This window comes from Callorhinus ursinus, unplaced genomic scaffold (assembly GCF_003265705.2).
Source record: "Callorhinus ursinus isolate GAN/ISIS: 27379988/994484 unplaced genomic scaffold, GSC_fseal_2.0 scaffold53, whole genome shotgun sequence".
NCBI classification, from domain to species: Eukaryota; Metazoa; Chordata; class Mammalia; order Carnivora; family Otariidae; genus Callorhinus; species Callorhinus ursinus.
The window spans coordinates 1,594,083-1,618,178 of record NW_027397115.1 but is presented as its reverse complement, the minus strand read 5'-3'; the positions used below and the strand labels follow the sequence as shown (position 1 = coordinate 1,618,178).

Genomic DNA, 24,096 nt, shown 5'->3' with positions numbered 1-24,096 from the left:
TTCGCTCTCAGTGTCGTCCATTCTGTGGGTTTGGGCACATGTACAATGACACATATTCACCATCATAATATCATACAGAATATTTTCACTGCCCTAAAAATCCTGTTTTCCACCTAGTCACCCCTCTCTCCTCAACAACCCCTGGCAACTACTGATCTTTTTACTGTCTCCATAGTTTTTTCTTCTTCAGAACGCCATAGAGTTGGAATCATGCAGGCTGTAGCCTTTTCAGACTGATTTCTTTCACTTAGTAATGAATGTATTCTTTTCCTATCCTTTTCTTCTGCTAACTCCAAAGAAGGGATACAACCCTGTACATGGTCATTTTTTTAGTGTTTGGTATGACTGTTTGAAATAGAAGCATACATAAGAATGAAAAGAGCGGTTTGCTGGAAAAACCAGAGGTTTGTCCTTGTGGAGCCTTATTTGAATTCTCATTCTGCTGGTTGAATTGATTTGTTGGCATATAAATGTATCCTGATGGACTGCTCTGAAAATCTAAATCTGTGCTTTGTGACCTTTTTAAAGTCAGACACTGCTTTACTAATTGGATGAAGGAAAGCCATGAATCACTCCTTAGAGAATCTGCAGGTGTACTCATTCAAAACTTCCTCCTGTGATTTGGGGACAGAGGGATCACAGTTGCCGTGGGGGTCTAGCTGACCTCTAATCTCACTCGGAACAGCAGAGGTGGAAGAAACATGGGAGGTCATCTGAAGAAGTCCCAGGAAAACTTCCAGCATTCATTTGGGTCTTTTTATTTTATTGCTACTTTTTTAAATGAATGCCTTTGTTGCCTTTCTCCTTCAAAGCAAGATCATTTCCTTTTTTTCTCTACATATCCTGCTCGCACCGAGGCCCTGAGTGTAGTGCTTGGCCAGTCCGTGGTCGCCAGTAAGCCTCCGAGGGTGCTCTCTTCTGCCTTTGACTGCTTTCTCAGTCACGCTTGCCCTCTCTCATGGCTCCCCTCATGTCCCCTCTGGTCCCGACAGGCTTCTGGAGATGGCAGTCTTCATACCTCTTCTTACGGCCCCTCGCTCCTGCTGCTGGTGCTGCCGGTGCCGGATCGTCGGTACGTTACCGCCACGCTCCCCCGCGCTCCCCTGTGCGCAGTGTCCCAGGCTTCCATGTGCTCCCGGTGGCGCTTACTGGGGCCCTCCTGCCTCTGACGCTCCTCCTTCCCCTCCCTCAGCCGTGGTGGCTTCGTCCGGTGGTCCTCTTGGGAGTCCTGTTGGCAGTGCGGAGGCCTACAGGGTTTCCTTCTCTGCCTCCTCCCGCTTTTCTTTCTCAGATGCCCTCTCTCCCTCCCTTCCTCCCCCCCCCCTTCCTTCCCTCCCTCCCCCCCTCCCTCCCTCCCGCGTTCCCTCTGTCTTCGCTTTTCCCTGCTGGGGGGCTCTTCTGCCGGCACTCACGGATTGGCCCCGGGCTTGCCCCAAGCCCATGCACAGGGCTGCAGGGACCTCAGATGCAGCAGGTTCCAGACTGCCCTCCGCACTCCCTTTGCTTTTTCTCTTCACATCTCCTCTTCCTGCAGCCGTCTCTGTGTGTGAGCGGTGCCCATCTGCACACAGTTGACCCGTTCAGTGACTCAGAGAGCCCACGACTCAGATCTGCCCCTTCTTCCTTGTCCCCTCTGTGGCTGCCTCATTGCCCCCTGGATGACTGTAATAGCCTCTTGATTGGCCTTCCTGTCTGAGTCTTCTCCCTTCTCTCTATACCAGTGACACTTCCAAATATGCAAATCGGAGCGCATCTCTCACTTGCTTAAAATCATTAAATGTCTCTCCATTGTCAAAAGAATGATTTTAAATTTTTTAGAAGATTTATTTATTTATTTGAGAGAGAGAGAGAGAGAGAACGAGTTGGGGGGAGGGGCAGAAGGAGAGGGAGAGAAGCAGACCCTGCGCTGAGCACAGAGCACGATGTGGGGCTTGATCCCACAACCCTGAGATCATGACCTGAGCTGAAACCAACCAGACACTCAACCGACTGAGCCACGCAGGTGCCCCTAAATTTTTTTTTTAAGGTTTTATTTTTAGGTAATCTCTACACCCAACGTGGGGCTCGGACCTACAATCTTGAGATCAAGAGTTGCGTGCTCCACTGACTGAGCAAGCCAGGCATCCCTGAAGTTTAAGTTTTTTAACAAGACCTGGAAAATCATTTTTTTTTAAAGATTTTATTTATTTATTTGACAGAGACACAGCTAGAGCAGGAACACAAGCAGGGGGGCTGGAGAGGGAGAAGCAGGCTCCCCACTGAGCAGGGAGCCTGATGCGGGGCTCGATCCCAGGACCGTGGGACCACGACCCAAGCTGAAGGCAGACGCTCAGTGGCTGAGCCACCCAGGCACCCCTGGAAAATCCTTTGGGCTTGTTCCCCTTGATCCCCTGTCTTCCCTTCACCTGTGTTCCAGCCTTTCCTCCTTCCTGGTCTAGGGCTTTGCAGAATGCGTGTGTTCCTCACCACGTCTACTGCCCCTCCCACTTCCCTTCAAGGCTCAACACAGCTTCCATTCTTGGGGTCACTCTCCTGTCATCTCCCCTCACATGTGTCTGGGTCCGTACCCCCACACTTAGTAAGGTGTGTTTGGTTTCTTGACTCTGTCCCTCGTTAGTCAAGATCTTTGCCCTTTTCGGACTGTGTCTGTCCTCCCCAGATGCCAGTGCCGTGCATGGCACATGGCAGGGTCTCAGGGCATTCGTGGTGTCTGGGCGTAAGGAGGCTGAGAAAGGAGACAACTGGGAAAGAGAGGAGGGGACTTGGCATGTGCGGCACGGTGACACGCACCAGTGAAGCCAGTGGGAGCCGCTGACCCGTGCGGGCACAGTGCCTTCCACTCAGAAATACGTGAGGAAAAAAGAAAAAGATAACAGGAGGGGAAGAATGAAAGGGAGTATGTCAGAGGGGGAGACGAACCATGAGAGACGATGGACTCTGAGAAACAAACTGAGGGTTCTAGAGGGGAGGGGGTGGGGGGACGGGTTAGCCTGGTGATGGGTATTAAAGAGGGCACGTTCTGCGTGGGGCACTGGGTGTTATGCACAAACCATGAATCATGGAACCCTACATCAAAAGCTAATGATGTAATGTATGGTGATTAACATAACAATAAAAAATTAAAAAAAAAAGAAATACATGAGGATTTTCTACCGTGTGCGGGCACTTTCTCTCTCCCGCAGACTTCTCACGCGTCCTCACCTCCTGTTTCGGAGCCAGACCTGGCTTCTCACCCCATGTTCTTTACCCGTTCCTTTCCCGTCACGTGGTATCTTGCTCCATTAGTCAGCCTGTTCTGGTGTCTCAGTGTCTCTTCTACTTAAGTCCCGCCCTGTGCCTACAAACGTACTGAAGTTTCCCCTTCCTGAAAAGCAATCGCGTTCCCCCAGACCTTCCCCCACTTAAGTGAATGCCCAGTCTTCCATCACGACTAAATTTCTGGAGACAATGAATCTCAATCACTGGTTTACGTCTTCACTTTCCTTTCAATTCTCAGGCCTTACCACTCCACTGAAACCATTTGTAGTTCACCAGGTTTCTGTCTGTGACACTTATTTTTGACTTTTCTGGTGAACTGCCCACCTCTTTATCATTTCTTTTACTGGGTATTGACATCTCCCAGGCTCTTTCCTCTGTCTTCTCCACTTAAGTGCCATTCTCTTTATGTTTTCTCATTAACAGTGCCTTCAGCTGTCACTCCTGCACAGAAAATTTCCAAATTGTATCTCCAAGCAGGTCTTTTGATCCCTGGGCTGTGCCTACTAGGCATCCCTCCCTGCCTGTCTGGTTATCATGAAAGCACCTCAGACTCAACATTTTCCATCCTGCATTCAGGATTCATCCACTTGTTCCCATCAAGTATTTCTTTCATATCTTGGGAATGGTCCTTGCACCGTGCTGGGTTATCTGGGAGTCCCAGACTCGTTTTTTATCCCCGTCTCCCTGCTTCTCCACCTCAGCACCCTCTGCACCACTGTGTGTCTTTTATCCCCACTGCCGTGTCCTGAGGATAGACCCTGTCCCTTCAGGATTATTGCCCCATGTCCCAACTCTGTTTCTGATTCTCCCTCCTTCCCCCACCATTAAAGCTCTTCTGTGTGCAGTTTTCAGAGCTGTTTTTCTGAAATTGAAATCTGATCATGCCATTTCTTTATTTTAAAGCATTCATTGGCTTCCTGGATCTTACAGGTTATTGTTCAGAATTCCTAGGCCGGGATCAAAGTCTTTCAAAATTGGGCCACACTTTTTCTCTTTTTAAACAGTGTCAGCTTTCATTTTCCATTTTAAATGACTACAGTATTTATAAGCTGTTTAGAGTAAGAAACCCTCCTACACACACACACACACACACACACACACACACACACACACACACTCAGACACGTGCAAACACATGTCTTATTTCTGGTTTATACTACATGCTGTAAATGCTGTAGAGGCAATGGATGCTTTCAGAACCCGTGTCAGAAAAGAGAGACACGGTTTTTTCCCCTCACACCTGTCTTCCTAGGATTATTTTTAATATTCTTCTTTTCATATCCTCATGCTTCCATGCATTTCTCAGCTTCATTCACTTCCCTCGTATCCCTTCTGTACCCCTGTGACGTCCCCTGTGAAAGTCCTGCTTTGATCACACCACACGGCTCTCACCAGGGCTTTCCTGCAGCTCAGAAGATGTGTTCCTTCATCTTTTCAGACCCCAGGACTTCCCTCAGGGTTCAGCCCCCACCCTTAGCTTTAGTGCAGCATTCAGTATAGTGAGAGGTGGTGTACAGCGCACCAGTTCGGAGGTGAACTCTGGGGCCAGACTGCGTGGGTGTGAGTCCTGGACCTGCTCCCTAAAAGTCACATGACCTTGGATAAAGTACTTAACTTCTCTGTGCCTCATAGTCTTCACTATGGGGCATGTTAGGATTAAATGAGTTAACGCATGTGAAGTGCTTAGAATAGACCTGGCACAATTTTTTTTTTTTTATTTTTCATTTTTGTGTAGTCTCTACCCACAACATGAGGCTCGAACTCATGCCCCTGAGATCAAGAGTCGTATGCTCTACTGTCTGAGCCAGCCAGGCGTCCCAGACCTGGCACAATTAAATGTTAACTAATGTCACTATCATTTGATAATTTCTCTCTCTCTTTTTTCTTTTTCTCCCAAAATATATCATCCTAGAGCCTCAATCCTAGATTCTTATTTTGTAATTCTGAATGGGTCCTGGAGTGGTTCTCCAAGCATACTTACTGTCTTCCTAGGGTTCTGGCAGGAGGAACAGAGCCATCTCTGTAGCTGGAGGGCTTAGCACAGCACCTGGACAGTTCATTCATGTTACTTATTGAATGCCTACAGTGTGCAAAGTACTGTTCTGGATGCTTGAGAGACCAAGGTGAAAAAACTGACAAAACCTTTGCCTTAGCTCATCTTCTGGTGGGAAAGATGGGCACTAAATAAAAAACCAGGAAATAATATAACATGGTGCCAGATAATGCGGCAGTGGAAGGGGGGTTGTTGTGTAGAGGTTAAAGGGGTTTGGCATTATATTAAAGGGGTTCTGTATTAAAAAGGGTGATTGGAGAAGGCCATGTCCCTGAGAAGGTGATATTTGAACTGAGACCTGTATCGAATGAGTGTGCAAACCATACACACATTTGGGGGAAGAGCATTCCAAACAGGGAAGGGCAAGTGCAAGGCCCCAAGGTGGCACCGAGTTTGGTGTGTTCAGGGAGCAGCAGCAAGGTCATTGTGCCTGCAGAGGAGTGATGGAGTGGTGCAGGAGATGGACTCAGAGAGAGAGGAGGAGCCTTCCTGGTAGGCCAGCCACAGGACAGACTTGGGATTTTGTTGTGAGATGAGAAGCCGTGGAGGATTCTGAGCAGGAGTCCGTTTTTAAAAAAGACCACGGTGTGAAGTAAGGAGAGTAGGCTCTGGGAGGTGTGAGATGTGTGTGATGGTATGTGTGCAAGCCGTAAGGCTACTGCATGAATCCAGGCCCACAGTACACGAGAGACCGTGGCTAGCACTAGGGTGGTGGCGGTGGAGAGGATGTGGTGAGAAGTACTCTGATTCCAGATCTGTTCTGAAGGTAGAACTGGCTGATGGGTTAAATATGGAGTGGGGAAGGAAGAGAGGAATCTAGGGTAATTGCTTTTGGCCCAAGCATGTTAATGAGTGGTGGTTCCTTTTCCTGAGATGGGAAGCAGTGGGTTTGGGGGAGGGGAGTGGGATTTAAGAGTGTTGCAGCTTCAGATGCTTAGTACACCTGCAAGCCGTGATCAAGGGAGAGGACCAGGCATGGATATAAATTTGGTTACCATTAGCTTATTAGAATATGGTATTAGAGGGAATCCTTTTTTTCAATTGAGAGATTAGGAAGCCTTTCCAAAAGAGAAGGCATTTGAGCAAAACTTTGAAGAATGAGTATGATTTCTAAAGGCAGAAAAAGGGGGAAATAGAAGATTTTTCATCCCAAGTCTCAGAGCCTTTTTCCCTGGTCCCTGGTTGAATTTGTTTAAGAAGGTGCTGACCTGGTTGATAATCTCTTTTCACTGGTATAGCCACTTAGGTTCTCTGTTGAAAAGGAAACCGGAGCAGATTACATACTGGCTGATAAACCACATTCTGCTATTCCTCATTGTTCACAAATTGAAAATGTAAGATGAACCATAGAGGTGCCGAATGCAAAATGTGTTTTGCTTCACTCTCTGTGTCTGCTGTGCATTGGGATGTGTTGATTTTGGTGTGGAAGCTTTTCCCATGCCATCATCTTCACTAAAGATTGAACATTTTGGGGGAGTTTTTATTTCTACTGATATTGACCTTATGCACTTGACTTGAGCTGTTAATTTATAACTTAGTCAAGTTAAAACCGCCGCTACAACCATGAGGAATTGGGACCCCCTTGCTGTCTTACCACTCATGCCCCTCACTTGGGCATAATGTCTGTCCTGACTCTTCTTGCTTTGTGTGAAAAAAATGAGTCATGTTTTGCCACTCTCCTGTTTAGGTGGAATTTTATTTGGAGCAGAATATCGCTTATCTTTTTATTTTCATGATCACTGTACTCTTGTGATTATTTTGGTCTTCTAAAGAGAGAAAAATTACTAGATATTTGTTACAATGGGATAAAGATTGTGCCTTCAAAAAATTCAGTTTATTAAATGGTCTAAGATACTTTTAGAACTGATATATAAAATACTAGTCAGGTGTACTATTACTTTAATCTTCAGCTGTCTACTGTAGTCTGTCTTAGTGCTGAGTATAGATAGGATTATGCAGTTTCAGCCTTTATATAATACTTTTAGCTATTTTTCTATTTAGAAAAAAAAGTGTTGCATTAAAGAAAAGTAGTCATAGTATTTCTCTCTGAAGGGGTAAAGGCTTTGTAAAAAATTTTAGGTTTGGGTTTTTGTCTTAAATTAGTGAGACCACTGCTACTTTAAATATGTTTTTAAATGATAACCTTGGTTTTTATAAATTACACAAGAATGGCTGTTGATGTAGGTATATTGGTTTTCAAGAACTCCATAATTCAGGATTCTAGTATTTTTTATATATACAAGGCATTCTGGGTAAGAAGAAAATGATCTCAAATATTGCCTGGATCTGACATAAACTGCAGGTAGCTTTCTTTATCTGGAAAAACACTTAAATACAGAGAAATACAGATAATGTAATGAATACCCAAATACAGAATAACTAAATGTTAATTTGTTATACTTGTTTTAAATCTTTCTTTAATAAGTACACTTTGCTAAGAATTTGAAGACATGTCTGCCCATTTTTGCTCCTCTCTTTTCTTTACTCTCCAGAGGAGTTTAGTGTGAACTGCTTCCACTGTTACATGACTTCATGTGCTATTATGGCTCAAGTGTCCCTTAGCATTTTGAGACCCATCTCCTGTCGAAATTCAGGTCTGGTTAATTCTTTTCAATTGTTGTATAGTATTCCTTCGTAAGAATGTAGCATATTTACTAACAATAAGAGTTCTTTGTATAGTCTGAATAGTAACTGCTTAACTGTTAACATAAGCTACAAAGAGCTTTCAGTTTCCTAAGCTGTTGTTTCCAGCTGTATGTCTTTTTCAGTAGCCTTCCTGAGTTTGACCTTGGGCCTTTCACAGTACTTTTATCTATTGAACTCTTACACTACGGTAGAGTGCCTTGTGGTCTAGCTTTCCCACCTGTGGAGTTGGTGGCCGACTGACTTTTATTTCTTTCTGCTCCAAGGGAGCTAGGAGACTAGTGAGTTGAACAAACAGCCTGAAAGTTGGTAGTCTGTTTCAGTGAAGCTGGCTTCTGGTGTGCCTGTGATGGTATTATCAGTGAGTATTCTTGGTGTTGATTTCTCCCGCTCTAATAATGGGTATGACGTGTCTGTCTCCTGAGGATATTCTATTTACTTTATTAATTTAGAGGTTACTTTATTAATTGAGAACACTTTGCATTCTAAGATTTCTTCAGGAAAGGGATGTGTCTTTGCAGGGTTCTTTATGTGTGGTTATTTCAAAATAAGAGCTACACAATTAGGCTTTCTGTTGAAATATTGGAATCCAGTGTCTGCCATTAAAAACACATTGGTTGCAAAGCTTTATTTTTTTTCTAAAGCATTGATTTAATGTGTGAGCTAACAATTCAATCAAGAAAATAGATTAAAAAAAAAAACTTCTCCCAGTGTCCTTACTCTTGAATTCATAGTTATTTAAGAGCTCACCCTCTTTGACTATCTGTTACTATGATATCTTTTTTTCATTTTTTTAGAGGGGGGGCGACTTTAAACAAAATTATCATAGAATAATAATGATGAAAGTATTATTGACTCAAGTGAACATTTTTAATACCTTCATCCTGTGTATGAACAGCATGAATTTATCATGACTTCAGATCCCATTTATGGCGTAGGCATCTGTTTATAGGAACCGTGCCAGGATCAGAATTGAGTTGCCTTTAAGGGAGTCTGGCATTCATTCACTCTGTACACATTTTATTGAGCCCCTTTACTGCTTGGGTGGACTCAGGGCCTCCAGTGATGAACAGGACAGGCACAGCTTCCTCTCCCATGCAAGTGTACTCTAGGTGGGAAGCAGTCAGGAGAGCAACGTATGAGCTGTCAGGTGACAGAAGTCCTGCGCTGAAGGTAGGAAGGGTGATAGTGCTGGGGAGGGGGGGCAGCAGCAGTCTCGGGCCTTCATTCACCCAGAGCCTGGTTGTGCACACAGGGGAGGCATGCACTATTGCTTAAAATAGTTAGGATCATGGTGTGGCCATTCATTCATTCATTCATTCACTCAGAAAATGTACTGAGTATTTTGCTTTGTGTCTGGAAGTATTCTAGATGATGATGATCAGTAGTGAACAAGAGGGACAGAAATGTCTCTCTTTCATGGAGTTTCGATTTTTGGAAGGGGAAGACTTACATAAACAAGGAAAACAAATGTGACAATTGGTGCATTGCAGATGGTTAGGGAAAGCAGGAGGCAGTAGGATACTCTAATGGAAATAGACTGCCAAAGGATAAATTTTAAAGACATCTGTAAGATATCCAGCAGATTTTACTTCATAGTGTCCATTTCTCCCCATTCCTATATACTTTTCCCGTCCTCGGAGTCTATTGTATTGAAACCTCAAGCATGATTTTATTGTCTTAACAAAATCCATCATCAGTCCTAGGGTGCTGGAGACAGATTATTACCTTCCCAGAAGGTAATCTTTTCAGAGTTGAAGTGAAATATGGTAAGTTGTTTTTTGGAAGTGTTGAAGAAAGGAGAGATACTGTACCTAAATTGTGTTTGCAAAAATATAAAGTAATACAGCTCTTTTTATGCAGAGTGAAAAAAGCTGTTGTGGAGATAATAACTTTAAGTTTATATCTGGAAAGCTGAGACCTGATAGATTATATGTCAATTTGATATATGTTATTTGGTAACACATATAGTTTGAGTTTCAAAGTATTGTAGCTACATTAGGAACATACTACAAAGGAAGGATGTGTATTGCTAACACCAGAATTTCATGAACTCCAGGGGCGCCTGGGTGGCTCAGTTGGTTAAGCGTCTGCCTTCAGCTCAGGTCATGATCCCGGGGTCCTGGGATCGAGCCCCGCATCGGGCTCCCTGCTCCGCGGGAAGCCTGTTTCTCCCTCTCCCACTCCCCCTGTTTGTGTTCCCTCTCTTGCTGCGTCTCTCTCTGTCAAAAAATTAAATCTTTAAAAAAAAAAAATTTCATGAACTCCAGAAAAAGGAAGAAAAGCAGTTTCTTTGCAAAGCATCTTTCTTCATGTATACGTGTGTGTGTGTACTTCATTTATGTGTACACATATAAAATATATAAATATTTCAAAATTAATATTTAGTATCAGAAATGTTGGGGTGCTTCCAAAACTTAATTAATACAAAGTCCAAATACTTTTTTTCTCCTCTCTTTTTGAAAAAAAAAACACAAAAGCTCTATTTTTTAAAGTAGTTTCAGGTTTACAGCAAAATTGAGCAGAAGGTACAGAGTTCCCAAATATCCCTGGTTCTACACGTGCACAGCCTTCCCCCACTATCAGCATCCAGCACCAGAGGGGTATATCTGTTGAAACTGGTAAACCTACCTAGATACATCATTATCACCCAAAGTCCGTAGTCTGCATTAGGGTCCAGCCTTGGTGTCATATATCCTGTGGGTTTTGACAAATACATACAATGGCATGCATCCACCGTTGTGGTATCATACGGAATAGTTTCACTGCCCTGATGGTCCCCTGTACTCCACCTCTTCAGACCTTTTTCTCCTCCCACTTCCTGGCAACCACTGATCTTTTTTAGCTTCCATAGTTTTGCCTATTCTAGAATGTTGTAATTGAAATCATACGGGATATAGCCTTTTCAGATTGGCTTCTTTCACTTAGTGTTATGCATTTAAAATTCCTTCTTGTCTGAATAATGGCATGATAATATTCCATTGTCTGGATGGACAACAGTTTATCCATTTACTTACTGAAGGACATCTTCGTCGCTTCCAAGTTTTGATGATTATGAATAAAGCTGCTCTGAACCCTGATGTGCAGGGTTTTGTGTGCACATGAGTTTTTGACTCCTCTTAGTGAATTCTAAGGCGTTCGATTGCTGGATTATATGGCAGGAGTATGTGTAGTTTTTTTTTTTTTTTTAAGAAACAGCCAAACTGTTCCAAAGTGGCTGTGCCCTTTTGTATTCCCACCAGGAAGGAGTGAGGGCTCCTGCTGCTGCCCATCCTGGCCAGTATTTGATGATATCAGTGCTGTAGATTTTGGCCCTATTGGTGTGTGTTAGTATCTCACTGTTTCATTGTTTTAATTTGAAGTTTCCTTTTTTTTTTTTTTAGATTTTATTCATTTGATAGAGACACAGCGGGAGAGGGAACACAAGCAGGGGGAGTGGGAGAGGGAGAAGCAGGCTTCCTGTGGAGCAGGGAGCCCAATGCGGGGCTCAATCCCAGGACCCTGGGATCACGACCTGAGTGGAAGGCAGACACTTAACAACTGAGCCACCCAGGCGCCCCTAATTTGCAGTTTCCTAATGACATATGATGAACATCTTTTCATTTGTCTATTTTTCCATTTGTTTATCTTATTTTCCATCTGTATATCTTCTTTGGTGAGGTATCTGTTCAGATCTTCTGCCCATTTTTTGTAGTGTTCATTTTCTTACTGAGTTTTAAGAGTTCTTTGTGTATTTGGATTGCAGTCCTTTATCAGATAGGTCTTCTGCAAATATTTCCTCCCAGTCTGTGGCCTGCTTGTCTTCTCATTCTCCTGGCAGGGCCCATTGCAAAGCAGATGGTTTTCATTTTAATGAAGTCCAGTTTGTCACTTATTTCTTTCATGGATGATACCTTTCGTGTTGTCTCTGAAAAGTCACCGCCAAACCCAAGGCCATCTAGATTTTCTTCTGTGTTATCTTCTAGGAGTCTTATAGTTTCTTGTGGTGTGTGTGTGTATTTATATTCATTCTGGTTAAATTGAATTGCTGAGTAAAAATGAAATGATATATTTACCCCTTAAAAAATTCTGTCCTGTTGTTTACAGATGGGGTGATAAGATGTGCTTGAGGTCACACAGATAAACAAGGCTAAGATGGAGTTTTGAGTTCACTTGGCAGTTTTCCCTCTTACCTTTTACAGTCACTGGGACCTGAGCTCTTAACTTACTCTTTTGTAAAAATGGTATTTGCATTTCCTGAAAGGAAGACTGTTGTTGGTCTTTTTCTCTCTGGGTCTCTGAATGAACAAATGAATGATTACAGAAAAGAGGTACAGTACTTGCACTGTGTATGGATTGGTAAAATGTTTAAAGATTTAATGGAATACTTTTTTCTACAGAGCACTCTTGTATTTCCTTCATGATAGGTTTATCCAGCCATTTTTGATGACATTTTCAGTACTTGGAACCTGACCTCTTACCGATGAGAAGTTTGCTGGATTGTGACCTTCTTTCCTTGGCCTTTAAACCAGCACTTTATAATTTCAAGGCTCCATGTTTCTAAGACTAAAAAATTAACCGTTCCTCCTTTCACCTTTAGTGCAATGCATACTTCTGCTGGCTTTGTAGTCTCTATATTGTTTGCTTTCTAAGACAGGTGAGTTCCAGATCTTGCTGTCTGAAAATACACACTTCAGAATGACAGCAAGTCACGTCTTGGTGGAGAAAATAGTTTATACTGTGCTTAGCTTTATCTAAATTCCATTTAGAGCATGTCAGAGAGTCCATACCCAAGTTAGTCATTGCTCTTTGTGAGCATCTACAAACTCAAGAATTTTCACAGATGAGTATGCATAATATAGGGCATAAAGAATATTACTCAAATTGTTAAGAAAAATTAAAATGCTAAAGATTATTCCTAATTTCTCCCATAATATAGGGCATAAAGAATATTACCCAAATTGTTAAGAAGAAAAATTAAAATGTTAAAGATTATTCCTAATTTCTCCCAAATTCATCTTGCTTCATTTTTTTTGGCCTTCATTTCACATTTTAGATCCTTAGTTCCTAGTTTTATGTAAACATTATCTGAAATAAAGAATAGAAAATTGGAAAGAAAAATGATTAAAAGTGTGTGCTGTGGTTCTAGAGGTACCAAGTCATTTTTTCATTTCTTGGAGGAAAAAAGTCTAACTTTTGAAGGAGATTTCATTTGTAAAATTGACTCTGTACTTTATAAGCAATGTTTAAATTCATTGGTGATAAATATGCATGTTGGTATAGTAAAATCCCATTTTTTACATAATGCTTTAATGGAAATGGCAGTTTTATGAAATGAAAGTGACTAGTAAAAATCTGAATGATGCTCATAAGCCCTTACATCATTTTTATTGAGGTTTTTGTATATTCTAATTCATTAATACAGGGAAAAAGGAGATCACTAACATGGTTTATTTCCTATAATTACTCAAATCGAGTATAATTTATTTTCAATAAAATTCTTAGAGTACATTGCCCAGGGTGGGGAGGAAAGGGCTGGCCTGTTTTTACAAAATGTCTAGATTTTTACTCATGAGACTTTGCTGTTTTAACAATGTTGTTCACTTGCATGTATTTTCTGTATAGTTCCCTCTAGATTTTTTACAAATAAAAACCTATGTAAGTGCAAGAAATCCCAAACACTTAAAGGCTCAGGATTGAGTGTTGAGGGAGAAATCTGGATTATTTATTTATCCTGTTTAATACTACAAATATTGTTTGTCTTTTAATAATTTAGACTACCTTTCATGTGATTTATAATGTGAAACATTATTTATATTACTGTGTAATTAACTGGGGGGAATTTCCAAAAACCACTTAGTGTTTACAGTTAAATTTGGTTTATTTTTGTGGAATACCTAGAAGAAAAGGTGAGTGTAAGGGATAAACAAATACTTAAATTTTGGGGCGCCCCTACCCCCAACTTCTTGAGGTAGGGCAAGGAGGAAGAGACACTACAAACGGAGTTAGAAACAAGTAAACATTCGTAATTTCATCACAGTGAAATCTTGCCAACAACCCTATTTTCTGCTCCCAGTATACTTCAGACCACCATAGGAAAATCTGTAATTTTTTTGGATGTGATTGTGGGCCATTATGAATTCTTGACATTCTCATCTGAAGATGCGTCCATGTTCTTGAGACAGAATTTTGTTGAAACTAACAACTTTAAGTTTATATCTGGAAAACGTTAAGGCCTGATAGTTTTATAAATCACCATCAGATTGTCAGTACCCTCCCTCCCAGCCCCCACCCCCAGGGTTTATATTTGAAAACTTATTCCTTTTCAGGTGTCTCTTTGTGTAGACACACAGCTCGTCTGTTTTCTTCTCCTTTGCCCCAGCATTGTGAGCTGTTTGAGCTGGAGCTATGCTTATGTGAGTTCCTGTGATTGGCCATTCTTCTGTAAAGGCCAGGGACTGTGTACATGCGTGGTGTGTATGCCATTGTGCGTGCATGAGTGTGTGTGTGCGTGTTTAATTGCTGTCTTTGACCCCAGAAAATCAGAGTTGTGTTTAGCTGTTCTTTTTTCCTTTTACCATTGCTGAAGTGATCTCCACTCTTAAGCAAGCAAAGAGTCTTTTGGGGGATAAGTCAGATTGTGTGCTTTGTGGAGAGTGGAAAAGGGTAGAGGCGCAGGGAGCTGCTGCCTCCATAATCCGCTAAACACGTCTCAGCACCAGGGATACTGTTCTCCCTTGATGCCCAAAACTTGATACAAGGATGGAGAGTTGTCAGCATGGGGTTCTTCCTCATTGTAGCTGAAAGTCGTCTTAGGTCACAGAGTACCTGCCCTCTTGGGTAAGCTTTTGGTCCTCAGTAAGGAGATGACTTTGAGTGTAGTGAGAGGGTTGTTTGTGATGGGCGTCAGTAGGTGAGATGCACTGCCAAAGATGTTTTTTACCCATGTCTGGCTACAACTGCACCTACAAAATGCCTGATCGCAGAGGGCCAAAGGCAGGGCTTATTAGAAAGATAATCAAATGGAAACATTCTTTAGGCATGTCATTCTTGAAGGTGCCGTTGCCCATGGAATGAGAATAAATTCTAGTGTAAAAAACTTAAAACCATCAGTGATCCAGTAGTACAGTTGATTTTGCTATAATGCAACATACGCATTCCTAAAAATCACCATACCACATAAAATAGCAGGATAAACACTGGAGGACTTACAAGAGGGAAATGAGGTTAAGTGCACAATGTTCAAAAACTTTGTTGGTCATATACACACACACAGACAGGAGCCTGATCATGGTTTTACACACATTAAATGGGTAGGAAATACGGTATTGTATTTCAGTAAACATGGCACTTCACCTTGAAGAAGATGTGAAGTTTGCCTGTGGAGGTGGCATCAGAATAGCTGTAGTTTGTGAGTCACTGTCCAGTGGAGGAAGGAGGGCAGGTGGTGACTCTGGGTGTGGGTGGTTGTGGCTGCCAACCCACAGGTGAGCTGAGGTAGCGGAGAGTGGTTGAGGTGTGTGTAGGGGGTGTATTTTGTGTATTTCTAGGCAGCTTGGTTCAGCTGGATGCACTTTTCTGTGTTCATCTAGCATTTCTTGTAGACAAAATCATGCATAAGCAAATGTGAAATTTGTTTTATGCTCAGATTGTCCCCCTAATATGCACATCAGTCACAGTGGAACAAATTCACGATTTCAAACTAAGCTTTATGGCAGAACTGGCTATAGTTTATTTGATTTTGGAACTGAGTCCCTTTTCCTTTATTCCTTTCCATCATTATTGATTTCTTAATTTATATTTAAGTTAAGCCCATATCAAATTGATTTTTTATACCCTGAGCGCTTCTGAAGGAGAGAAAGTAGCCTGAGATTTTAATTTTGCTAGTACTTATCCACCAGGTAGTTCCCTCCTTGGTGAATATCTTTGCCTGCCTGCCTGCCTGTCTGTCTGTCTGTCTGTCCATCTAGATACACACACAGTGAGACCCTTACTAGATGCTTGGAGATACAGAATGTATTCTGTATTCTGGAGATACAGAAACTGGTAAGGTATCGTCCTTATCTTGAGCTTAGAGTCTCATTGAAAATTTTTCAAGGCACAGATTTGAATGTCTTTTTTGGGTTTCCTTAGGGAACGGATGAACCAACATCTATTTCTTGGTTTGTGAACGTAGGAGCACACAGACCTTCCCACCCCACCTCCTACTTCTTTGTAAATGTAGAGATAGGAGTGAAGAGCTTGTGTGGAGGAAACACAAAGATATCATTGATTTACGTGGTGAAAAGATGTCAATTTGAAAAAAGGTTGAAAAGGACTTAGGAGGTCTTGTAGTCAACCCTCCCACTGACTCCTTAATAAACCTAGTAGTCAGGTATCCACGGTAGAGCGGTAAATGGAAAAAAAGCAAGTTTCAGAGTAATGTGACTAGTATGATCCCTTGTGTTGTCTGCCCCCCCGCCGCCATACATGTGTGTACGTGCTATTTGTATAAGCACAGATGATGTGAGAAGATCGCCCGTAGTAGTCACCTCAGGGGACAAGGGAAAGCTTATTAACTTCCTCTTTATACATCTCTTATTGTTTGGCTTGTTTTAAGAAGCATGTTTTACTTTTTTAATTAAAAAATCTAATAAAGTAGAAAATGAATAAATAATAATAATAAAAAATACCCTCCGGGCCCTTAGCTTTGTTTCCATCGTCTCAGTAGCCTGTGTAGTTATAAAACTGAACATCACATTCCAGGTGTGGGCTGCCTAGCAGGACTCCAACCTTGCTGTAGTTAACGCGGTGCTGGGGCGGGGGGTTCTGTGTTTATAGACCATTAACACCTTAAAGTCTTTTTTACACCTGCTACCCTTGGCACACTCTGCCCTTGGTAATTGTGGGACCCAAGTTTAATCCTTCAAATTCTGTTAGAGGTCATCTTATTGTGGAAATCAGTATTTAACATAGGTTAAGAACTGGTCTTGGATTGGATTCAAGCTGCCTGGTTCAGTTCCTAACTACCTACCACTAACTAGCATGAACACTTAGACAAGAAACGCATATTCCTGAGCCTCCATTGTCTTCTTCCTCTTCTTCTCCTTTTTTTTTTTTTTTTTTTGTGGGCAGCAAAGCAAAGTTTATTGAGCAATAGTCTAAAACTCCGGGAGACGGAGGGGGCCTGAGAGGGTTGCCCGAGCCTCTGTTTTCTTATCGCTAAAACGACAATAACCATAACGTTGTGAGGTTTCAAGGAGAGACTGGATGTTAGAACGCTTACCTAGATTGCCTGGTGGTGTGATGAGAACATGGTGAATTTCAGATGCTACTGTTAGTGCGTTAACGTCAGTTCCTTTCTCCCATCCGTGATAGTGAGCTAGTTTTGGATCTTGAATCTTCCCTTAACTGTATACCATATCCCTCCCCACCCCAAAACATAAATCAGTCAGTCTTCTAAACTTTCCTCACAAGGTCTCCAATCAGTCTCTGTCTCATTCCACAGGTCCCTTCACCGATGTCGTCACCACCAACCTAAAGCTTGGCAACCCAACGGACCGAAATGTGTGTTTTAAAGTGAAGACCACAGCACCACGTAGGTACTGCGTGAGGCCCAACAGTGGGATCATCGATGCAGGGGCCTCCATTAATGTATCTGGTAAGTTCAGAGACTGGAGGCCAACGGGGGGGCTAAAAAGTCCCCCTAAAGCCAGTAGGATTTCTTAAAATTTGCATTTGGTATAGCAAAATAAGACAATAGACTTCTCCCTGAACCCGCCACCCTCTGATTGAAAAGCTTAGTGGGTCCCACGCACCTGTTGGTTTTCCATAATTAAAGCCTCTTTGGTTTAATGCTGACAGCCTTCTGCGCCTTAATAGTTACAGCAAAAGTAAAGTGGTAACTTCAGACTTTACTTCAGAATGAGTTTGGTTTTCACTTCCTTGAAATTAAATCTGCCCTTTGGCAATATATAAAAAAGGGCTAAACAAACTTAATTTTACTTTGTGGGAGAATGCTAAATGGAGTTATTTTCTTATTTAAGCTAAATGGTTTCTGACATTAGGCTTGTGTCATTCCCAATGATTGGTAACTGCACTTTACTGATCGTGAAAAGCTCAGGGAGGTAAGGACTGGGGAGACTGGACTATATCCAAGGGCGAAAGTTTTGTGCGTGTCTCATGGGTTTTTCCCTTACAGTCTGAGAATGCATATATTTTCCAAAGTCCAGCTTTTGAAAAGACGCTGGTAAAGTGCCCAGATTGAGAATTGGATTTTAGAATTAAGGAGATGGAAGTGATGGGTTTGAGTTTAAATGTCTTTTAGAAATGGAATAAACTTTCAGCTCATTAGAACTTCTGGATCCAAGATGCCTTTTGTATTTGTGGAGGAGCTGTGGGGGAGTGTGTGTTTATCCTGTAAAAATCAGGAGACTTTGTGTCACAGAGGGTTCTGCATCATTAGAAGCTACTACTCATTGAAATGGGTACTTGACTGGCTTTTTCCATGACAGATTTTGATTGTGATGCATTTGGCTATTCATTTGACACCTAAAAGAAAATGATTCACCTCTTTGGAAAGATATAAGGTGTTTCATTATCTGATCATTTCTGTAAACTCTTATTCCCCACACCCATTGGTTTCTCTCATTATGGTGCTCCCACACCAGCTATACCCCTGTGTGCTTCTCTCTGAGGCTGCAAGACCTGATCTGGACTCTTGAATTGGGTTGTTATTCAGGAAGTCAGAAGGATGAGAGCCAGATTTTATTGAGGGTCTCCTTTGTGCTGAGCCAGCACACACATTATCTCATATAATTTCTGTTATTTGGCCTGTGAGGAATGCATCATTACCTGCCTTGTACTAAGAAGGAGACTGGTGGCTATAGGCTCACGAACCTAGCAAGTGACACAGCCAAGATGTGGATCACTGTGTCTGGCTCCTAAGCCCAGACTAAAGTGCAGCGTGCTGGGGAAGGCAAAGGGTCTGAGGTGTTGGCATTTCTGTACTCCTTGGATCCAAATGGTTTCAGTTTTTCTCCTGAAATCAAGGGCAGCTGAAATCTTTATTCCCTTTTATTGACTTTGGTTTTCCTCTTGATTTCTTTGCCCATATCATATTTGAGCAAGGTTGTCAGTAGATGAGAATTACCAATTTTCAGGGTAAATAAGGGGGCAGCAACATAGTTTCTGAATAAAATAGTCTCCGCAGGCAGTGTAGGTGTGCTTTCCAGTATGAAATATAAATGTGTGTATGTCTCTTTCAGAAAGATTCATCCCTCCCCCAATCATAGGAATGGTGTTTTGTTTTGTTTTAAGATTTTATTTATTCATTTCTTTGAGAGAGGGAGCACGGGAACTGGGAGGGGAGGCAGGGGAGAGAGAATCTGAAGCAGACTCCGTGTTGAGCATGGAGCCTGATGTGGGGCTCGATCTCATGACCCTGAGATCATGACCTGAGCTGAAACCAAGACTCAGATGCTTAACCGACGGAGCCACTCAAGTGTCCCTATTTTTATTTTTTTAATTAAAAAAATTTTTTTTGGAATGTTTTTTAAGGTAATAACCCTGGGCATTTGTTTTGATTTATAATTCCCTACTTAAGGAAGACCAAAGATTTTGTGGTTGTGGCCTTTCTTTTGCAGATAAGAACGGAAGGTACAGAGAGTGGGTGTGATTATCTAGGTCCACATGGGTGATTAGTGGCAGAGCTGGCACCTGAAACCAGCTCTGCTCCTGACTCGGTGGGTCTTCTGTGATATGAGGCTGCATCAACAGTGTTAGGGGGTGGCCCCACTTACAGATGAATATAAAATTTTAGATAAAGTACCATGGTTCTCAAAATGTAATGTACTTGGGGAAAAGTAATTGAATAATAAAATGCCCATGTGTCTACAGGCCTGACTCCCAGATAAACAAGATTATGTTTGCACATGAGAAGGGCTCCCTTGTTATTATTTGGTGTGTATTTTTCGCACTGTTTGAGGTGCACCTAGGTGAAGCCAGGTGTCGCTGCATTTCTGGGACAGCATCTTCAGTTGGCAGAGGACACTGGCACCCATCTGCTGCCGTTTTCTGTGCTGAGGGACCAGTGTATAATGTATTAGACATTCGTATCTCAAGGTAAAAAGCACTGGGCTTTTTAAGGTCCTCTTAAAATGCAGCTATAGGATGACATCTTGGTGAGTACATAGAGTTTCTAGGTTCCTTTGGGAGAGAAGATAGCCTCAGGACATGAAGGATACCAGCAGAAGGCAGTGCAGATTGTCCACAGGCCCAGTGGTACACACGGCCACGTTTGGTGTTACCCACTCTCCTCCGAGATCACTAGATTTGAAGTCTGGGAATCTGAAAGGAAAGCTTAGTTGTGCTGTTTAACCTGTTGGCCGATCTTTGTCCAATCTATTAATGTATCTAGGTTCTAGTTTTATTTGTAAAATGGAAGGAATAGTATCTACCTCACAGAGTACTTTCCGGTGCTGTTAACTGAACACATGGCACAAGAGTGGGATTGTGTTATTTTCCCACTAGCTTTGATAAAAACTGTTTTTGTTGAACATGGATTGTACATATTTGAATTGCCTTTTTAGAAATAAATTAATTCCATACATTTTATTATTTGACTTTTTCTAATTTTAAGAAGAAATGTGTATTTTTTCTTTCTATGATATGCATTTGTTTTCTAATGAAAAGCCACTAGTGAATTTTCAAATATAATCAATAAAAAGGTGGCCATCAAATCAACCTAAAATACTACCAGCATTGCCCTGTCTACCACACAGAATGTCACGGCATACCCGCAAATGACATGCCTAGTACATTATTTCTCTCCCATCTCTGAAAACCCTTGGGATGTGCTAGCTATTAGGGAAGGTTATAAATCATTCTTCGAGAGAGGGGGCAGGGAGGGAAAGAAAGAGAGGGAGGAGGAGGAGACCCACCCACATAGCTGGCCAGGGGGCTGAGGTTTTGAAGGCACACAAATCAGGGTTGTGTGGGGGGCACGCGGGGAGACTTTGTAGCTGTCACATACCTTTCTGACACACCCTGTGAAACTCTTCTCAGCTTTTAGGTAGGCTTGATATATTCAAGGGAGCTTACATTGTGTGTCAAAAGTCCAGACTCTGACCTGTCATGTTATTTTCTCCAGAAGGTGGCAAATTACTTATTGAGTCCTTAAAAAATAACAGCTGTGTTTTAAAAACTTAGGTGGTAAAGTAATGGTTGGAAACAAGCATAACCTAGACTTCGTGTGTCTGTAGGTGAAAATGTGTGGATTTCCCAAAGGGATGGCTTGAGGTCTGGTCACCTGGGTCTAGGATGGGAGTCCTTTTCTTTGTCCTTTATGTAGGTGTTCATTTCATCTCATCTCATTCTTCTGTGGTCTGTGCCTGTTGGATGAGGCAGTGTGTAGGTGAGGGGGTGCAGAGTGCTTTCTGTTTGCATTAATTGACCCAGAATGCCATGGTTTTGGCCCTTGCTCCTTGATACACACCATCTACTAGAGATAGTTTTGAATTATTCAAATCTGGACCTCAGCAAAATAGCTACACTTAAATGGAGATTGGAGAAGAGGAGATTGGATTTTCCCCCCCCTGAGATTTTAAATGCAAGGAAAATAGAACTTTTTGAATTAATGAATTGTTTGAAGCTGTGGGGGGTCTCCCCATTTGTTCTAGCTTTACAAAATTAAATCTATTTTCTGAACTGTCTGGTGGGAAAATATTTTTAAGGTAGATAATTTCTGAAAATGTCTTTGTGGTAAGCTGTTAGTGGTTGTGGATTTTTTTTTTTTAATACTGCAGTTTAATAATGAGGGAGTTTTCCATTAATATTCCAAACCATGTTTGCCAGTGGATACAGCAGGTGAAGTGGTAAAATTATGGGCCCATCAAAAATACTTATGCTTCCTGTAATATGATATTAAGTTTAATATTTTTATAACCTTCACTGAATTCTAATTTCACTAAAGTAGCAAGCATGCTTCCATTTGCAGTTCAATTATGCACATTCGTTGCCTTTGTACCAAGCAAATTAGAAATGCAAAATATCTGTATGGGGGGGGCATTGGAAAGAGTCATTAAAGATACCAATATTTAGGTACAGATACACTTTACTAAGTGAACCCTGGGAATTGAAAATGGATTAAAGACAAACACAAATCTACTAGTGTCTGAATCAGTATTTTAAATTAAAATTCAAAGAATTAAGGAGCAGTGTTCACTTCTGACACACAATCCCTTCCAGCACTCCTTTCAATCACATGTTAAAGCATAAAGTTCTTCCAGTAAAATCCTGAGGACAGAGAATTCATAGCTCTTCTTGGATGGAAACATTGGTCAATTAATGTAATTGGGTAGTATTGCAATTGATAATTAATCCTTTTAAGATTTTGCTGACTCAGTTTAATGGAGCTGCTTGCCTGCCCTGGACCAGTCAACCTTGGGCTGCAGCTTTTAGGTGATTAGCACCAGCGTATAAGTGCACTGCCCTTAGAGAAAGAAGCCAGGCATTCATCTGTCAAGTGCTGATAGCAGAAGCTAAATTTGGGGGGTTTGGGCATCTTAACAGCAACATTCTTCTTTGTTTGATCATTTGCTTTGGAAGTCTCTGATAAGCAAAACCTTTTTATAAATGATTTTCATGAACCAAGTTTATTCTTCTCGGATAAGAACGACTCACATTCATACCTAAAAGATGTCTTTAATCTTTTTCACCAGATAGATGAGAGATTCTGGTTTTTTACAAAAGGAAATTAATAAGAATTCAGCCTAATTACGCTTTTTAAAGATTTTTTAAAATTTTACTGTGATATGCAGGTTTCTTAAGAATCCCATGTTTCACTTTTTAGGAGTATGACACAGTTTATTTATTCTTTACATTTTCTTTTCTTTTTCTTTTTTTTTAATAAAGATTTTATTTATTTGGGGCACCTGTGTGGCTCAGTCGGTTGAGTGGCTGCCTTCCGCTTGGGTCATGATCCCAAGGTCCTGTGATAGAGCCCCGGGTCTGGCTTCCTGCTCAGTGGGGAGTCTGCTTCTCTCTCTCTCATATAAATAAATCTTTTTTTTTTTTAAGATTTTATTTATTTGAGAGTGAGAGCTTGCAAGCGAGAGAGCAGAAGCGGGGGGGGGGGGGCGCAGCAGAGGGAGAGGGAGAAACAGACTCCCCCACTGAGCAGGAAGCCCCATCCAGGACCCTGGGATCATGACCCAAGCCAAAGGCAGATGCTTAACCAACTGAGACACCCAGGCGCCCCTCTTCTTTACATTTTCAAAGATCATGATCAAGAGGACTTATCAGGTACACTGAACACCTCACTTAGTGGACAGTAACTTCAGCTTTCAGCGGAGTCACTGAGGAGCAGAAATTAAGCTCAGCTTTGGAGCAGCCAAGAGTTATGTTCTTTTCACTCATTGTAGTTTCTTGCATATTTACTTATTTATTTTTAAAGATTTCATTTATTTATTTGACAGAGAGAGAAAGGGCACAGAGGGAGAGTGAGAGGGAGAACCCGACTCCCCGCTGAGCAGAGAGCCTGACATGGGGCTCGAACCCAGGACCCTGAGATCATGACCTGAGCCGGAGGCAGATGCTGAACCGACTGAGCCACCCAGGCGCCCCAGTTTCTTGCATATTTAAACACTTGAGCTCCTCATCTTGACTCTCTTGTTTACTCTTGCTTTATTTTTTAAAGTTTTAAGTTTTTTTTAAAGATTTTATTTTTGAGAAAAAGCACGTGATCACATGTGGGAGGAGGGGCAGAGGGAGAAGCAGTCTACCTGCTGAGCCAGGGAGCCCAGGGCTCAACTTGATCCCAGGACCCAGGGATCATGAAATGAGCCGAAAGCATACGCTTCACCAGGTGCCCTATTTTTTTAAAAAAATTTTTTAAACGTTTTATTTTTAAGTAATCTCTATACCCAAAATCTCTATACCCACTTACAGCCTGAGATCAGGAGTCACACACTCCATCGAGTGAGCCAGCCAGCTGCCCCTTCTCTTACTTTAGACTCATTGTTAGCCTTGTCCTGGTGTCCGGCCCATCACAGACCAGAATGAAGTGAAAGGGCTTTGGGAGGTAGCCACAGTGAAGGACTGGACAGGAATATCACAAAGGGCGAGTAGGGGAGAGGGTTCAGAAATAACAGCAGGGGACTGGAATGACTTAAGCCTCAGGGCAG

General features: G+C 42.0%; 1 protein-coding gene across 1 annotated transcript in view; it reads left to right on the top strand.

Moving 5' to 3' along the window:
• The window catches only part of VAPB (VAMP associated protein B and C), a 58,031-nt gene that overhangs the window by 9,712 nt on the left and 24,223 nt on the right, over nt 1–24,096 (top strand). The window contains exon 2 of the mRNA XM_025853291.2: nt 17,421–17,573. Within this exon, the coding sequence (XP_025709076.1) occupies nt 17,421–17,573 (153 nt within the window). The remainder of the gene's footprint in view (nt 1–17,420; nt 17,574–24,096) is intronic.